Source organism: Galleria mellonella, unplaced genomic scaffold (genome assembly GCF_026898425.1).
Source record: "Galleria mellonella isolate WM207_F2 unplaced genomic scaffold, CSIRO_AGI_GalMel_v1 utg11558, whole genome shotgun sequence".
Taxonomy (NCBI): Eukaryota; Metazoa; Arthropoda; class Insecta; order Lepidoptera; family Pyralidae; genus Galleria; species Galleria mellonella.
This window is the reverse complement of record NW_026441977.1, coordinates 155220-171801: the sequence shown is the minus strand read 5'-3', so window position 1 is coordinate 171801 and position 16582 is coordinate 155220. Positions and strand designations below refer to the sequence as shown.

The 16582-nt window shown below is 35.8% G+C and overlaps 1 protein-coding gene across 1 annotated transcript in view; it reads right to left on the bottom strand.

Annotated features, from left to right (window-relative positions):
• Positions 1-13681, bottom strand: part of LOC128200371 (protein MTSS 1-like) — a 129214-nt gene extending 115533 nt beyond the window's left edge. The window contains exon 1 of the mRNA XM_052893598.1: positions 13143-13681. Within this exon, the coding sequence (XP_052749558.1) occupies positions 13143-13214 (72 nt within the window). The 5' untranslated portion in view covers positions 13215-13681. The remainder of the gene's footprint in view (positions 1-13142) is intronic.
• Between the last annotated feature and the right edge of the window lie 2901 nt (positions 13682-16582).

Here is a 16582-nt window from a genome sequence, read left to right as displayed (position 1 = left end):
TCGATACTGATGCCAAAAATGCAATCAGTAAAATTTTTGTTTGTCTGTCTGTATGTTCGTTATAGAAACAAAAACTACTCGACGGATTTGACCGAAACTTGGTACAATTGTTATTCATATAATTGGACAGGTTATAGTATACTTTTCATCACGCTACGGTCAATAGGAGCAGAGCAGTGAAGAGAAATGTGTCTGTTACATCAAAACCACTGAACCGTGAGGAAGAACATAGGCTACTGATTTTACGAAAAACGACGGAAACGCGGACGAAGTCGCAGGCAACAGCTAGTTTGTTAATAAGTGCATTAAATTTCCCGTTATATATAGGCATGTTTAATAAAATAGGTTTTTAAAACATAGTCTTATAACATTCCTCAATGTTTTTTAAGTGGTTTCCTTCGCGCTTATTTTTGTTTCTAGTATGCACTTTATAAAACTGACATTTTGTATAAGGTAACATAGCAATTTGCCTCTTTTACTCTCTATTGTTTTAATTAAAGCTCCTCTCTCATTCACCCTTCACCCTCGTCGATGTTGTAAGCCCTTTATTTATTTAACTGCTAATGGAATTGGCATGGTTTTTATAAATATTTAAATGAACATTTTATTTTATACTGCTATTATGGCAAACAAGCATACGACCCGTCTGATGGTAAACCGGGTTAATGTAGCTTAGTGGATGAAAATAATGTAAATAATACTCCGCTTTATTGAAGCACATCTCGTTAGAACACCAGAGGGAGACTTTGTACAAAAGTCGATTGCGTGTTTCAACCGTGAAGCAGTTGTGTTTGCATGGCTGTGTTTCGGTTTGAAGATTGGGATATGGTGTGAATTTACTGGGTACAGAGGAATAACACCTGAGTCCTCAGGAATGGCAACGCATGGGGGGTATCATGGGCGAATCAGTATACTCTGTTATGTCTATGGTACTGCTGATGTCTATAGGCGACGGTTACCACTTTTCATCACGTGGGCCGTCAGCTTGTTTGCCATTCTAAGTTGTATAAAAAAAACACCAGTGAGTGATGATGGATAACGATTAAAGACAGGTCTTTTTTTTTAATGGATGATAATGGAAAGGTAGCTCCACCTGCGCTAACAATATACGCTGACGGAACACCAGTGAGGGATAATAGGTGAAGATGAAAAGGTAGGTCAGTTAGCCCATCCATCCAGCCCATGATGAATACATCTGGTATCTAGCACGATGATTTCCAGAGGGAACCACGTGGAGGTCAACCTGACAAGGTATATTGCTAGCAATGAGACTGGTAGTCCGCGTTACTAACATTGAAGTCAGCTCAGTCAGGTCATGGCGACAAATTGACAAGGAATTAACCACGAATATTTCCTGGGAGGACCGCGTAGAGGTCGAGCTAGCAGGGTAAAGAGTAATATTACTAGTACTAGTACTACTCATTAGTAGTAACTAATGAATCCGCTAGTTTTTGTTTATAATATCAACCTTCTACTCTCGCTAGGATCGGATTACATTATTACCACTACCTACCGAACATAAGAGTTTTCAAATTAATTGTTTTTACATATAAATAAGTATTTATAATCCAAATGTATAAGGCTAGACGAAAATCATATCATTAAAACTGTGCACATAAAAATTTAGACCTTATTTTAGAATTGTTTACAGAAGAAAATCCATCACATTCCTTAAGGTTTCATTTAACTAAGATAAACCAGGCAAAGGTAGTTTATTCATACAGCTATGAGCACAGGGAATGAAAGACGAAGTGGAACTGTCTCCAAACTAGTTCAAATTCACAATGACTATGGGTAACCTATATCTATTATAGCAGCAGACATTGCGGCGTCCCAGTTAGGCAAACCGGCACAAGTGGGCCTACAGGTTTCTCGTTGGTTGAATGCCCATTTCTCCCCACTATCTGTGTCTAGATTTCATGTTATCTATAGATAGGATCACGATAAATACTTGTAATCAACTAATTGCAATCAGATACAGTGTAAGCGATTGATTACTTAATTGTAAACAAATATATATATTAACGAGAATCTGAGATAAGAGGACTTCCATTAATTACGCGAATATTTTTTTTAATTCGGACCTCCCCCCCCCATCGCGATGCCTTATGGAAACCATCATAATCAATACCATCCTGATGGAGGGAAAGGCATTATTAGTAACAGCCCCACTGGTAGGAATATACCCTATCAAGTCGACCACCACGCGGTTTCTTCTGGAAACCATCGTGACTGATTTTTGTGGAATTCGCCACGATGGGCTAACTGACCTGCCTTTTCATTCTCACCTATCATCCCACACTGGTGCCCTGCCAGCGTATACCGTCAACGAAGGGGAAGTTACCATTTAATTATCATCCATTAAAAAATACCCTTCAGCTTTAGCACCTTTTCATTTGAAATCCAACTATAAATAACTGAACCAAAAAAGTTCACTAATTACTTTTCTTATAAAGACTGACAGAAACTATTACATAAAACCGGATTAAACCGGTCCAATCCCCTTAGAGGCGGACAAAGTTAGTCACAAGTTCAGCAAACTTATTTCGTTTATCTTTTAGCGATTTTTCTCAGACTTACTACCGACAACTTATAGCTTACTTTTATAAAAATACAAGAGCATAATAAGGCCACTAAGTCGATCCCTGACAATAGGAGTACACTTAAGTACCAGAGGGAGACTTTGTACAAAAGTCGATTGCTTGGGTACCTCTGTCCCATTCGTGTTTCAACCGTGAAACAGTTGTGTTTGCGTGGCTGTGTTTCGGTTTGAAGGGTGGGATATGATGTGAATTTACTGGGTACGGAGGAATAACACCTGAATCCTCAGGAATGGCAACGCATGGGGGGTATCATGGGCAAAACAGTATACTCTATTATGTCCATAGTACTGCTCATGTCTATAGATGACGGTTACCACTTTCCATCAGGTGGGCCGTCAGCTTGTTTGCCATTCTAAGCTGTATGAAAAAAAAATTAATTGACAAATTTTCGTGTGCCGGAACAGCAAACACCACTTTCAATCATAGAGAATCCCATACACTTTGATTCACTATATAGTAAGTTCATAAAGTCAATACTTTGTAAATCCCGACGCAAAAAGAGGGTATTTTATAAGTTTGACATGCCTGTGTGTCTGTCTGTGGCATCGTAGCTTCTAAACAAAACAGAACCGATTACGATGCATATTTTTTGTTTGGAAGCTGACGTGATTGAGATGGTTCTTAACTACAATTTATGAAGACCTGTTCAGGTGTTTCAAGGTCATCAGCTCTTTTTATAGGTTTGTTTGTGTCGAGCGGGGCCTTTTCAAATTTTTAATAAATTTATAACAATAATTAATAATTTATATATATAACTAGCGGCCCGTCCTGGCATCGCACGGGTGAACATTTTTAACATTTCCCTTTACTGCTCTGCTCCTATTGATCGTAGCGTGATGAAAAGTATACTATAACCTGCTCAGGAGTATGAAGTATAATTGTACCAAGTTTCGTTAAAATCCATCGAGTAGTTTTTGTTTCTATAACGAATATACAGACAGACAGACAAAAATTTTACTGATTGCATTTTTGGCATCAGTATCGATCACTAATCACGCCCTGATAGTTATTTTGGAAATATATTTCATGTACAGAATTGACCTCTCTACAGATTTATTATAAGTATAGAAGATTAATAAGTTACGACCTTTGTACAAAATCTCCTTCTGATAGAGACTGATTATTATTATAAAAACATTTAATATCCACCGGGGATCTTCAAACGATGAATAGCTAATAAAGTTTACTTTAACATCAGTAATTCCAATACGCATTGCTCCACAATAGCTCAAAAAGTCAATACCGGCCGACCTTTAGGTCAGGTCGCGTGGGTCAAGGTGACTTATATAATATCACCCAAAATGTTTCATTAGAGTTATGCGTTATTAAAATGGAATAGCAGTTTTGAATATTTTCGGATGCTTTTCGAAATTGTAATCTCTTTACACATATATATAACGCCATCTAGTCGGATAGGGGGGAAAGGGATTGTTAGTAATGCAGATTATCAGTCCCATTGCTAACAATATACCCTTACAGGTCGACCTCCCCGTGGTCCCCCCTGGAAACCATCGTGCTGAATTCTAAGTGTATTTATCACGATGGGCTAACTGGCCTGTCTTTTCATCCTCACCTATCATCCCTTACTGGTGCCCCGCCAGCGTATACCGTTAGCGTAGGCGGGTAACAATTTCATTATCATTCATAAAAAAACGCCATCTAGTAGTATTAATTATATTTATAATTTACTAGCGACCCGCCCCGACTTCGCAAGGGTGCACACTACATCTCATCACACTAGAAATCTCTAAAATTATAAGTGTTTCTCTACTATATTATACATATAAACCTTCCTCTTGAATCACTCTATCTATTAAAAAAAAACGCTTCAAGATCCGTTACGTAGTTTTAAAGATTTAAGCATATATAGGGACGGTCAGACAGCGAGAGCGACTTTGTTTTATACTGTGTGGTGATTAGCTTTTATCCGCGGCTTCGTCCGCGAAACTGGAATATGTTTACTGATCGGGATAAAATATATCATACAACTTACTCTAACCATATTGGGGGGAAAGGGATTGTTAGTAATGGAGACTGAGAATCCCATTGCTAGCAATATACCCAACCAAGTCGACCTCCTCGCGGTTCCCCCTGGAAACTATCATGGTTAATTCCTGATGAATTCATCATGATGGGCTAACTGGCCTGTTTTTATTCTCATCGATCACCCCTCACTGGTGCCCCGCCAGCGTATACCGATAGCACAGGCGGGGTTACCATTCCATTATCACCCATTAAAAAAAACAACTGATATGATGATGACGATGATGACAAAAATCTAACTATGATTGGGAAAATTCTATTAGGAATCTGAGTCATTTTACAGCTTAATATGCCATACTACTGAGCTAAAGATGTTACTACAAATATAAACGTCTATTTTTAGCGGATAAAATTAGACCAGCCATTTTTGGACACGATTTACCGCAACTTTAATGCATGATCGATCTACCATCATTAAACCAACCACACTTTGTACAAAAGTCGTTTATTTCTGTACTCCTATCTCACTCGTGTTTCTGTTTCCAAGCTTGCACTGCTGTATTTTGGTTTAAAGAGTGAGATATGGTCGTAAAATTATGGGTATAAAGGCAAAACATATTTATTTGTTTATTCATTTGTAAATGTATATGTAGAAGGTGTACTTAATGCTGAAAGCATTCTGTCCCAGTCATTCTTAGAATAAAATGCGTGGATAAAGTATAAAAGTGATCATAAACTTTTTTTTTTAATGGCGGTTTAGACGGAAGTCTCCTGATGGTATCAGGGTATTATTCCTCTGGTCTACCAACGCATGAGGGTTATTATAACCATTAAAGTGTATTACTTTGATACTGCACTGTTTATATTTACAGATGACGATTTTTTTAATTGATGATAATGGACTGGCGGGGTACCAGTAAGGGATAACAGGTGAGAATTGGGGAGGAAAGGGATTGTTAATCGTGAACAATTCTTGTTGAATTCGTCCTGATGGGCTAACTGACCTACTTCATCCTCACCTATTATCCTTTACTGGTGCCCCGCCGGTGTATACCGTTAGCGTGGGTGGGGTAACCATTCCATTATCGTCCATTAAAAAAAACAGATGAAAATGAAAAGGCCTATTATTCATCCCCATTCAGGCCTATTATTTACCCATCGTGATGAGTACACCTGGAAATCAGCACAATCGTTTCCAGGAGGCCAATGGGACTGGCAGTCCGAATTACTAACAATCCCTTCCGCCCTCTATAGGTGACGGTTACCACTCTCCATCTAGGTGGGTCGTCAGATCATTTGCTATACGCAGTTGCGTAAAAGAAATTAAAAAGATGCAATACTAGTTTTACGGCTACGAATTAGATAAAAACTGGAATTTTATACAGATTTCAATTAAAACATAAACGGTCGATGCACTTTTCGGTGCCAGTTGGAGCATGAAGGAAACACGTACTATGCTACTTACTTACCTATACAATTACACCATTGTATCTAAAGGCATTTAAAAATAGGCAATTGTTTCCAAATGGATAAATATTGTGCTACAAAAAATAATAAAAAAATTTGTTCCACAATAAAAAACACCGTCTTCATATGTAACAAAACCAGTTGTTAAGATTTTAAAACTAAACGACTGCACTGATTTTGATAATATTTCATTTTTTTTATTCCACTTAGAATGGCAAAGAAGCTGACGGCCCACCTGATGGTAAGTGGTAACCGTCGCCTATAGGCATGAGCAGTACCATGGACATAACAGAGTACACTGTTTCGCCCATGTTACACCCGATGTGTTGCCATTCCTGAGGACTCAAGTGTTATTCCTCTGTACCCTGTAAATTCACTGCCATATGACATCAATCTAAATGTATATCCTTTCAGATAGAAAAAGAAATTTTCAAATCGAATTACAAATGTCGAAGTTAGAATAGGTAACAAACATAAAAAAAAAATACAGCCGAACCGAGAACATTCTTCTCTTTTCCTGAAGTCGATTGAAAAAATAGTTTATCTTGATAATCCCTCAACCATTAACCCTTTTAGTGCCATTGATTTTTACTCATATCTACTTAAAAATGCCAAAGAAATCTTTGTCGTGTTTATGTCATTTACCCTCGTCTCTAAAAAAACTGTATCTCCTCCAAAAATTATCCAATTTTAATATTTTATTCACAGCAAGCTAAACAGCGACTGATTACACGAGCGCTATGATGCTCGTGGCACTTTTAGTTGCAATGCGCACGAGCGCTATGGCGCTCGTCGGCACTCAAAGGGTTAAATTGCCTTAAGATACTCACGGTAAAGGAAGGGATGGCTCATTCTATGCGGGGACTACGCAGCATGTAGGCCTTAAAAAATCACATAAAAACATCAAAAATACGTTAATAAATATTTATTTTTAGATAAAACCCGTTACGCAGGTTCTATTTAAAAAACGCCAGTCTCTCACACAACAGGTCTCTCAACAACCACCGCACCTAAATTAAACATCAGTCAAAACAAATTAACTTTTTTGATGAAAAAAAAAATAAACCTTGTAAAATTTTTAATACTTACTATAAATACAAAAACATTTTTTTTTACACAAAAAAGACGCTGACTTCAATTGTGACAAAACCAGTTTTTTTAATTCAAAAAAATAATTTACTGAATTGATTATGATGAAAATATGTATGGGACCAATATCAAAGTAAAATAAAAAGTAATCCAAAACGGTATATAAATGATGGAACTCCGAGGTAACAAGCATAAAAAATACAACCGAATTGAGAGCCTCTTTCAATTTTTGAGGTCAATCAAAAACTGTCAGTACTAACAATAATTGTGTTCGAATATATTATATATTTAGTACATTATATTCAAATCTTGTTCAATACTCGTTACACGCAAAGGTTGTTAGCGTTCATATACAGACATCATCATCATCGTCATCATGAGGGAGTACGTTTACTAAATAGCTACTCTAGCCATCATCCTTACTAATATTATAAATGTGAAAGTTTTTTTATCTTTTTTATTTAGTGGCTTTTATCCTATAAGGATATATCAGTCTCATCATTCCCTAATCTTAAAAAATACCTCACATACTTAAAACATTAATACATAAATAAATAATACATGTCTTAGTAAGTTTGGTTGCTCGTTTGTTTTTTACCTTATAGCGCCATAACGGCTTAACCTATCACTATGAAATTTAGTATACACGTACCATATGAAATTGAGAAGAATATAGGCTATTTCTATCTCGGTCAAACGGACTAAGCCGCGGGCAAAAAACAGTCATTATATAAAGAAATAAATTGCTGGAAAAGTATCTTTTTTTATGGATGATAGGTAATAGAATGGTAATCCCGCCTACGCTAACGGTATACGCTGACGGGGCACCACTGAGGGATAACAGGTGAGAATGAAAAGGCAGGTCAGTTAGCCCATCGTGATGAATAATACACTTGGAATTCAGCACAGTGGTTTCCAGGGGGGACCACGGGGAAGTCGACCTGGTTGGGTATATTGCTAGCAATGGGGCTCTTAGTCTCCGTTACTAACAATTCTTCCAGCGGAAGGAAGGGACCCGCTAGAAAGGTATCAGGGCAGATAGTAGGAGTTGCACCATACAAATACCTATAAGTATTTCGGATGCGCAATACTGCGTAAAAAAATCTTTTAAAGGTAAACACTCTCCATTATTCAAATTGTGCAATGCACCAAAACTTTATTCGACCTACTTGTTTTATTGAACTCTTTAATGGAGGGCAATGCTAAACAATGAAACAATGCTATCTCTGTTTTTCATCAAAAAACATTGAGGTAGGTACTTATCACGTAGATAAATTTACGTTAAACCAAAACAAATAATGTATGTCTAGCGTATGGGAAAGTCTTTGATTCGGTCGAGATATGGACGGTACTACAGTCCATCCAACGGTGCCTGGTTGACGACAGTAAGTTTACGATGTCTATCCGAGTACAGAACCAGAGTACGAAACCCATCCTAGTCCAAAAAGGTGTAAGACAGGGTGACGTCATCTCCTAGAAACTCTTCACAGCTGCATTGGAAGATATTTTCAAACACCTGGACTGGAAAACATATGGTATAAACATCAATGCCAAATACATCACTAACGGGGGGAAAGGGATTGTTAGTAATGGAGACTGAGAATCCCATTGCTAGCAATATACCCAACTAGGTCTACCTCCTCGCGGTTCCCCCTGGAAACTATCATGGTTAATTCCTGACGAATTAATCATGATGGGCTAGCTGGCCTGTTTTCATTCTCATCTATCACCCTTCACTGGTACTCCGGCAGCATATCCCATTAGCGCAGGCGGGGTTATCATACCATTTTCACCCATTAAAAAAAAATACATCACTAACCTTCGATTTACCTATAATATAATAATCATGGCGGATTCCTTGAAAAACTTGAATACTGAGCAAATACGATGAAATATGGTGCACATAGAATGATGCACCTGCCTATGCTAACGGTATACAAATGGCGGAGTACCAATAAAATATGAAACAATAAGAATAAATTCGGACCAGTTGAAGCAGCGTGGCGAATTAGGAATTAACCATGATGGTTTTAAAGGGGGATCACGTCGAAAGAATATATCGTTAGCAGTGGGAAATAACCTCGTCATTATTAACAATCCCCCTCCTCTCTTCGGCCAATGTTTGACAACTTCAAACCAGACATCAAACGTTGGCCGACTGAGCTTTTTTGATGGGTGATAATGGAACGGTGACCTCGCCTGCGCTATCGGTATACGCGATACGATGATAAATGCAAGTCAGTCAGCCCATCGTGACGAATTCGACAAATAAATGCGCTTGACTTTAGCATTTGAATGAATACCTATACAAAGTGGCGAAATAATCTTGATAGATACGATATCGCTATCACACGCATGAAACAAAACAAAATGAGACAGCGACCTTTCTTTCTCATGTGAACGCTAACGGAAACGTTTCATATAGTTCATTACTTATCGAGAAAACTAGTGTTTTAGTTCATATCTCGAATTAAACCACGACCATCACAGAACACACCGTGGCGCCCATGGTATCCCACATCCGGTTAACTCTCCAGTTGTATTAAAGATAACCACAGAAAGATGCTACAAATCATAAACAATAACCAATTAAAACCGCCCACACAAACGTAGCGTGCATTGTCGGCCACGCAAACTTATTGTAAGCGAGTATAATTGGCCAATTTAGATAGTGACCGATATCTGAACAAAGATACGAATAATGCTCTTTACACTCTGGTTGCTTAAGAAAGCAGATTCCGCGGTTTCAGCTCTATGGTCGACGGGCGGAAAATCAATTTAGAAACACCATAATGCACGGTCGCTGAGCAGTGTCTTAAGTGTTTATTGTGCATTACACGGGCTACCGTGTTAAGCAATTTGTCAATTCTTTAAGCGCCTTCCAAAAAGTAGTCTCTCAATTCTTAGTGATTCAATTTGTTAACTTAATATTTTAATTTAATACTTTCGTAAAATTACTAATTCACTTTATTGGGTCATCATAAAATAAATTTGTTAGAAAAAGGCCTATGCTCGAAGTCTTTGTGCGTGATAGAAACCAAAACGAGGATATCCGCAAAAGAACCAAAGTAACCGAAATAGCCCGAAGGATAAGCAAGCTGAAGTGGCAATGGGCTGGTCATATAGCTCGAAGAACCGACAACCGATTGGGAAGAAAGGTTGACTGGCGACTGCGTGCGGGCAAACGTAGTATAGGGGTCCCAGTAGATGAAGTGTCGACCTCAAATGCATTACGAGGAGGCAGTGGATGCAGGTGGCTCAAGACCGTTCCTTATAGCAACCTATGGAGGAGACTTATGTTCAGCAGTGGATAGATAATGACTGAAACGTTGATAATCTCAGAATTTACATAGAATCAATAACTTGAGCATTTAGTTATTAAATAAATCCTTGTCACAATAAAGATTCATATGACGAAAATAAATTTGTAATAATTCTGACTTAATCTATTAGAAGTTTATTTCATATTGGTCCTTAGAATAATAATTGCGCTGTGATATCAAATAGAACATTTAATTTTAGAGGAAGGACGCTACAGAATCGACCCACATGTTACGCAATTACACCGCCAACTGTAAACGAATTTTCGCGATTCCTTTTGCTACTCCCTTGTTAACGATATAGATTTGACTTCAAAGATTTTGTTTGGTGCGATGCAAAATCTATAATATGTAAACGCGCAATATTTACAATGTAAAGTATCCACAATACATCTCGAAGTTTATCAAAGCATCTGCGATTGAAGTCGCATCTTTTCGTGAATTATTGCTTGTCGCTTAAACAACACTTATACCTAAGTATAATATTAAACAAACAAATCAACCATACATTATACGGTATTATAATGTAATAAATACAGGTTTAACTTACGTGTAATTAGATCGAAAAAAATAAATAGTAGATCGAGATTAAGGATCACGCATTGATCCCGAAACTAGTCGAGCATTTTCGATCTAATTACACGTAAGTTACACCAGAGGGATACTTTGTACAAAAGTCGATTGCTTGGGTACCTCTCTCCCATTTGTGTTTCAACCGTGAAGCAGTTGTGTTTGCATGGCTGTGTTTCGGTTTGAAGGGTGGGATATGGCGTGAATTTACAGGGTACAGAGGAATAACACCTGAGTCCTCAGGAATGGCAACGTATGGGGGGTATCATTGGCGAAACAGAATACTCTGTTATGTCCATGGTACTGCTCATGTCTATAGGCGACGGTTACCACTTTCCATCAGGTGGGCCGTCAGCTTGTTTGCCATTCTAAGTTGTATAAAAAAAAATCTAAACTTATTAAAATATTCCATTGTGTTCTCATACTCGGCAATGGAATATTCTATGGTGATGAAGGTGAATTATAGTGATGATCTAACTGCAGGTACTAATGTCAATCAATTAATATGTAGACACTGTGTACAGTATACAATCATGATGTGATGTTGACATCTCAGTTATGGAAATTAGTGACCACAATAAATACATGTTGAATTTCAAATGTCCCAGCCTGAATGCATTGTGAATCTTAAATGGAAGCTAGACACATTCCATGTGTATCAATAACAATAATGCATATTTAATTAATAACATCATTTTATACAAACAATTTTATATAGCTCCATGGTAGGCATTGAGACTGGCATTGGGGAAGAAGCCCCAAAATCTGTCTTAGGCACATTTTAACAAACAAAAAAACTGCCAGTATAATCTGAGCTATACACAGATGTTTCTGTACCAGCAAATACTGGTGTTTGCGAAGATTAGAAACTCTGAAACCCAAAACATTAGCATGCTTTCAACTGAATATTCTACCAGTAGAAATGAACATTTTTAAAAAATCATGGGGTGAAAAATTACAACAAATTTTAAGCCTCACATACTAACACGGCACTTTTAGTTGTTTATATTATTGGAGGTTATGGGAGTGTTAAAAGTTTGTTATTTACACATTTTTTATTTACATAACTAATATGTTTTATAGCATGGGCTGATTTTTTACTTTATGCAATGCTTACAGAATTAATTTCGCCCTTCATACTCTGATGGTATGATAGCCACAGGTTAAAGACCCTGATCTAATCCATATGCTTATTTTTTCAGTCACATAGCCTGCTGGGATCAAAATACACACACACTTTAACCCCTCTTTTGCATTGAAGGTTAAAAAGGAGTAAAAGCAGAGTGCCAACTGATTGACAGCTGAAAAATCACTAAACCAAATATCATGTCATGAATCAATATGGTCATAGTGCAATGTTTACATATGTTTCAATTTTATTTAGTCTATTGTATAATTGAGAATCTGGAACTAAAGAATATGAACAAGTTATAAAGTAAAGACTGTGAAGGTAAATGAAGCAAAAGTTGTGTTTGGCTCTGGGATTGTCTCTGCTTATAACATTATAATTTTAACCCCTAACATTATAATTTTTTTTCTTTAGTAAAAAATAAAATTAAAATTCTCTCAATGCTCAATAATTCTGTGTTTCCATTTTTCATGTCCACCTTTGCTCCAAAAATACAAGTAGATAATTTTATAGAGTTACAGATTTTCATAAATATAATCTACATCTTTAATAATAATAAAAACTAGGTAATATTTCATAATCTGGTCAGTGGCTGCCATATAGGCATTCCAATAGGTATGGTAACATTAACATGATAGTTGTTCTATAGACATATATAATCTAAAATAAATATTCTAAATTAAAGTTAAATATCATGAATTACTACCTATAATGTCAACACAACACACCATTGACTGATGGCAAAGTCTAATAATAAAAAAAAAATTGCATTATAATAGGATGCTAGTATTAATATTTTTCTAAATACATATTCTACATAAGTATATAATTTCACTGGTTATTGATTACAAAATAATCCAGTGAATGGGCTAACCGCACACCGTTTAATGTGAACGATTGCGGGACAATTTCGAGCAATATGTAGGGCGACGTACCGGTTGAAAGTCGCTGACAGAGGGCGATAAAAAAATAATCACCTACCTTCATATCCGACACGATCTGCTGGTACAAGCTCCACAAAGGAGAGCAATCCTTCTCCGTAGTCCCCTCCATTGTCAAATAAACACAACAACACAAGGTAACACGATCAAACACACGAAACAAACATTATTACCGCGCCATAACGAAACATCGACAACTGTTGCATTTTCATTACCACTAAAACAATTTTTCACGGTTCACAGTTACCCACATTTCACTACACAATTAAAAGCACATCAGAAACGTTAGAAAACACGGTGTGCAACAAATCAATATTTATAAACACGGGGAGACTCCATGTAATCCTCACATTCGAGGAAAAAGCACTGTAACCGAGTAAAAAATAAATCTTTGATATGCAAAAATCTTGAAACGAACGTAATAGCATAACATTCATTCAAGAAAACCAATTTCTCACATGTTTTAATACACAAACATACGATTACTTAATTCCAATCAAAAACTTATCAAGGGACGACAGACGAGAAGATCGGTCGGAATCGTTTTGTTTGTGCGTTGCGTCTCACTTATTTGTGATTCGTCAATTTTATGTCAGTGTTGCCAATGATAAAAACATATTCAAATAATATAGTGTTGTGCTGTCAAGTAACAAAAAGAAGTTATTCAGTATGGTTATATCTTTATATTTGTAATATTCTCGTGTTATTGTAAATAATTATCTACTTAGTAGCAGTTGTAGTTGGTGTGTAAGCAAAACAAAACAGACTACAATCAAAATAGTTAAAGAACTCGTTACGAAATTATAATTTCTGGAAACCGCTGCATATGCAATGGCCTCAACAGATGTTGCAAAGTCAGCGGCAACGTGCGACTCGGAACATTGAAAGGGCCAGCAGAGGTGTCACTCCTGGTTCACACTTCGAACTGTGCAGTTATTTTAGTTATAGTTAGATATAGAAATGTCACACTCGGCATACACATCGACCGATTGACACGTAACATAATTAATTATAGTTTAATTGTAGTTTTTCTTAAGTAAATTTAGTCTAGTATATTTTTTAGTTTTCTTTGCGTCCCTTTTTATCTAACTTATAATTGCAGTAAAAAAAAACATGAAAAAAATTGGCTGTAATAAAAAAAATATATTCAATTTTATTAATCACTTGACAAAGCAGTCTGATTTGAAAATGTTATTAAATTAAATTAACAAATCGCTACCGTTATCAAAAAAAAAAATACATAAAACAATTAAAATAAACACATTCTAAAAAATGATAAAATATTTTTTTTTCTTTATTTTGGTCAACAAACAGTAGACACAATAACAATATATGTACTTATATTATTATAAAACGAAAGGCCAGCTATTACTATAAAACGAAATATGCAAAATGATTGTGTGCTACTACTTGTACAAAATCAAATTTAATATTAGACAGATTATAATATGAAATACAATATAAACAAACAATTTACACAATAATTTGTTTAAACATTGTATGGACACAATAATGATAAAATGAAAGTAGCTGAAAAAACTGCGCAAACTTCTACTGTCAGAAGCAAATACCACTTACTTCATCATAGTAGTAATGCAATCCACATCAAAATATTAGCAGTACGTCGTCATACACTGCGTTTGCCCGTACGAGTTCGCCACTCAAGAACCTTTCTTCCCCATCAGTTGTCTGTTATTCGAGCTATGTGACCAGCCCAATGCCACTTCAGCTTGCTTATACTTCGACATATCAAAACGTTAACAGTAATGAAAAATTATCATGTAAGTACGTTTTGCCATTATTAGTGTCGTTTTAAGGCTTAAAAATTAATTTAAATTTTATGTACGTACTCGTATTTACATCAGTTAACTGTGTTTCTCCTACTATTTAGTCCCCCAGCTTGAACGCGATGCGCGGGGGTCATGGGGTGCTTGCGCAACCTGGTCAAATCAGAGCGACACGAAATTAATTTCGTTGTGCATTGTTGAGGTTTTATTTAAGTTATTTTTAAAAATAGAATTTATTCATTTTTCTTGTTATGTCAATGTGTATTTTGTTTATTAGAGAAACGTCCTTACTTTTTAAAACATCTATTTTTGTACTAGGGAACAATATAACATATCTTTATTCAGTATCTCATATTTTTATTGTTTTATCCAACGAACCCTTCACAGTGCATTATTTTTATTTTGTTATATCTCTTAAGGTATTCTTTTAATTTGCATGGTGCAAAGGGAAAACTGATCTTCATAAAATGCTCAAGCCAACTAATGTATTTAAAATGATAAGGATTGATACCGTATTTGTGTAAATACTTTTACAATTACCGCTTTATAATTACCCATTTTTTAAAACATATAAGTAGTTCGTTTTCCTTAACAGATAAGAATATGCCATCGCGAATTTTTCTGTAAACCTATATAAGATATGCAATTCCACGTTTTCCAGGCAGCGTTTTCGTTACCAACTTACCGTTACCTTTACAGCGTTTCGTTAAAAGCTCCCAAGCTGCTTATTTTTTTCTACCTCCAACAAATAGCGTTATATTTTAAACAATATATATATATATATATATATATATATATATATATATATATATATATATATATATATATATATATAGAGACCCAAAAAATTATATACCGAAACCTTCTTCGGGATCTACTTTATCCATTGGTAAAAACAGCGTGAAAATCGTTGCACTAGTTTTTGAGTTTTTAAATTGAGTTTTTGAGTTCGAGTTTATAACAGACAGATAGACGCGGCGGAAGACTTTGTTTTATAACTTGTAGTGAAATAGAAGTTACATTTTTATGACACATACGTATCTTTAAACAGACGTAAGCTGATAAAAGTTTATTTTGAATTACAAATATCCGTCTTTTATCTTCGGGTTTACTTTGCAAGCATTTATAAATGTAAAATAACAAGATGCAATACTAAGTTTATTTATTTATTTATTTATTTATTTAATACTTTATTGTACACATTAGTTATAAAAATATGACAGAGGTAAACAAAAGTACAAAGGCGAGCTTAACTCTGATAGAGTTTTCTTCCAGCAAACCCAAAGTGGAAAGGAGCATCAATGTCAGCGGATACAGCAGTGTACAATTTTTAAATAGCCAAAATTAAATTAATTAGATTATATTATATAGTACAAATACACACATACATATACATAAATATATACCTACATCTATACATAAACCTACATATACATACACATATACATACAATATACCTACATATATAGATAAATAAATATATGTTCATAGAGATAGAAGATGCTCTTTAAGTCTACTCTTAAAAATATTTAGGGATTGACTCTCACGGATAGATATGGGAAGAGAATTCCACAATCTAGCAGCATGGACGGTAAAAGATCCACTATAGCGCGTAGATGAGTGTGAAGGGAGTTTGAGGATAAGAGATTTCGTCGAACGGGAGGACACGTCATGGGGAACTAGAAAATCAAAA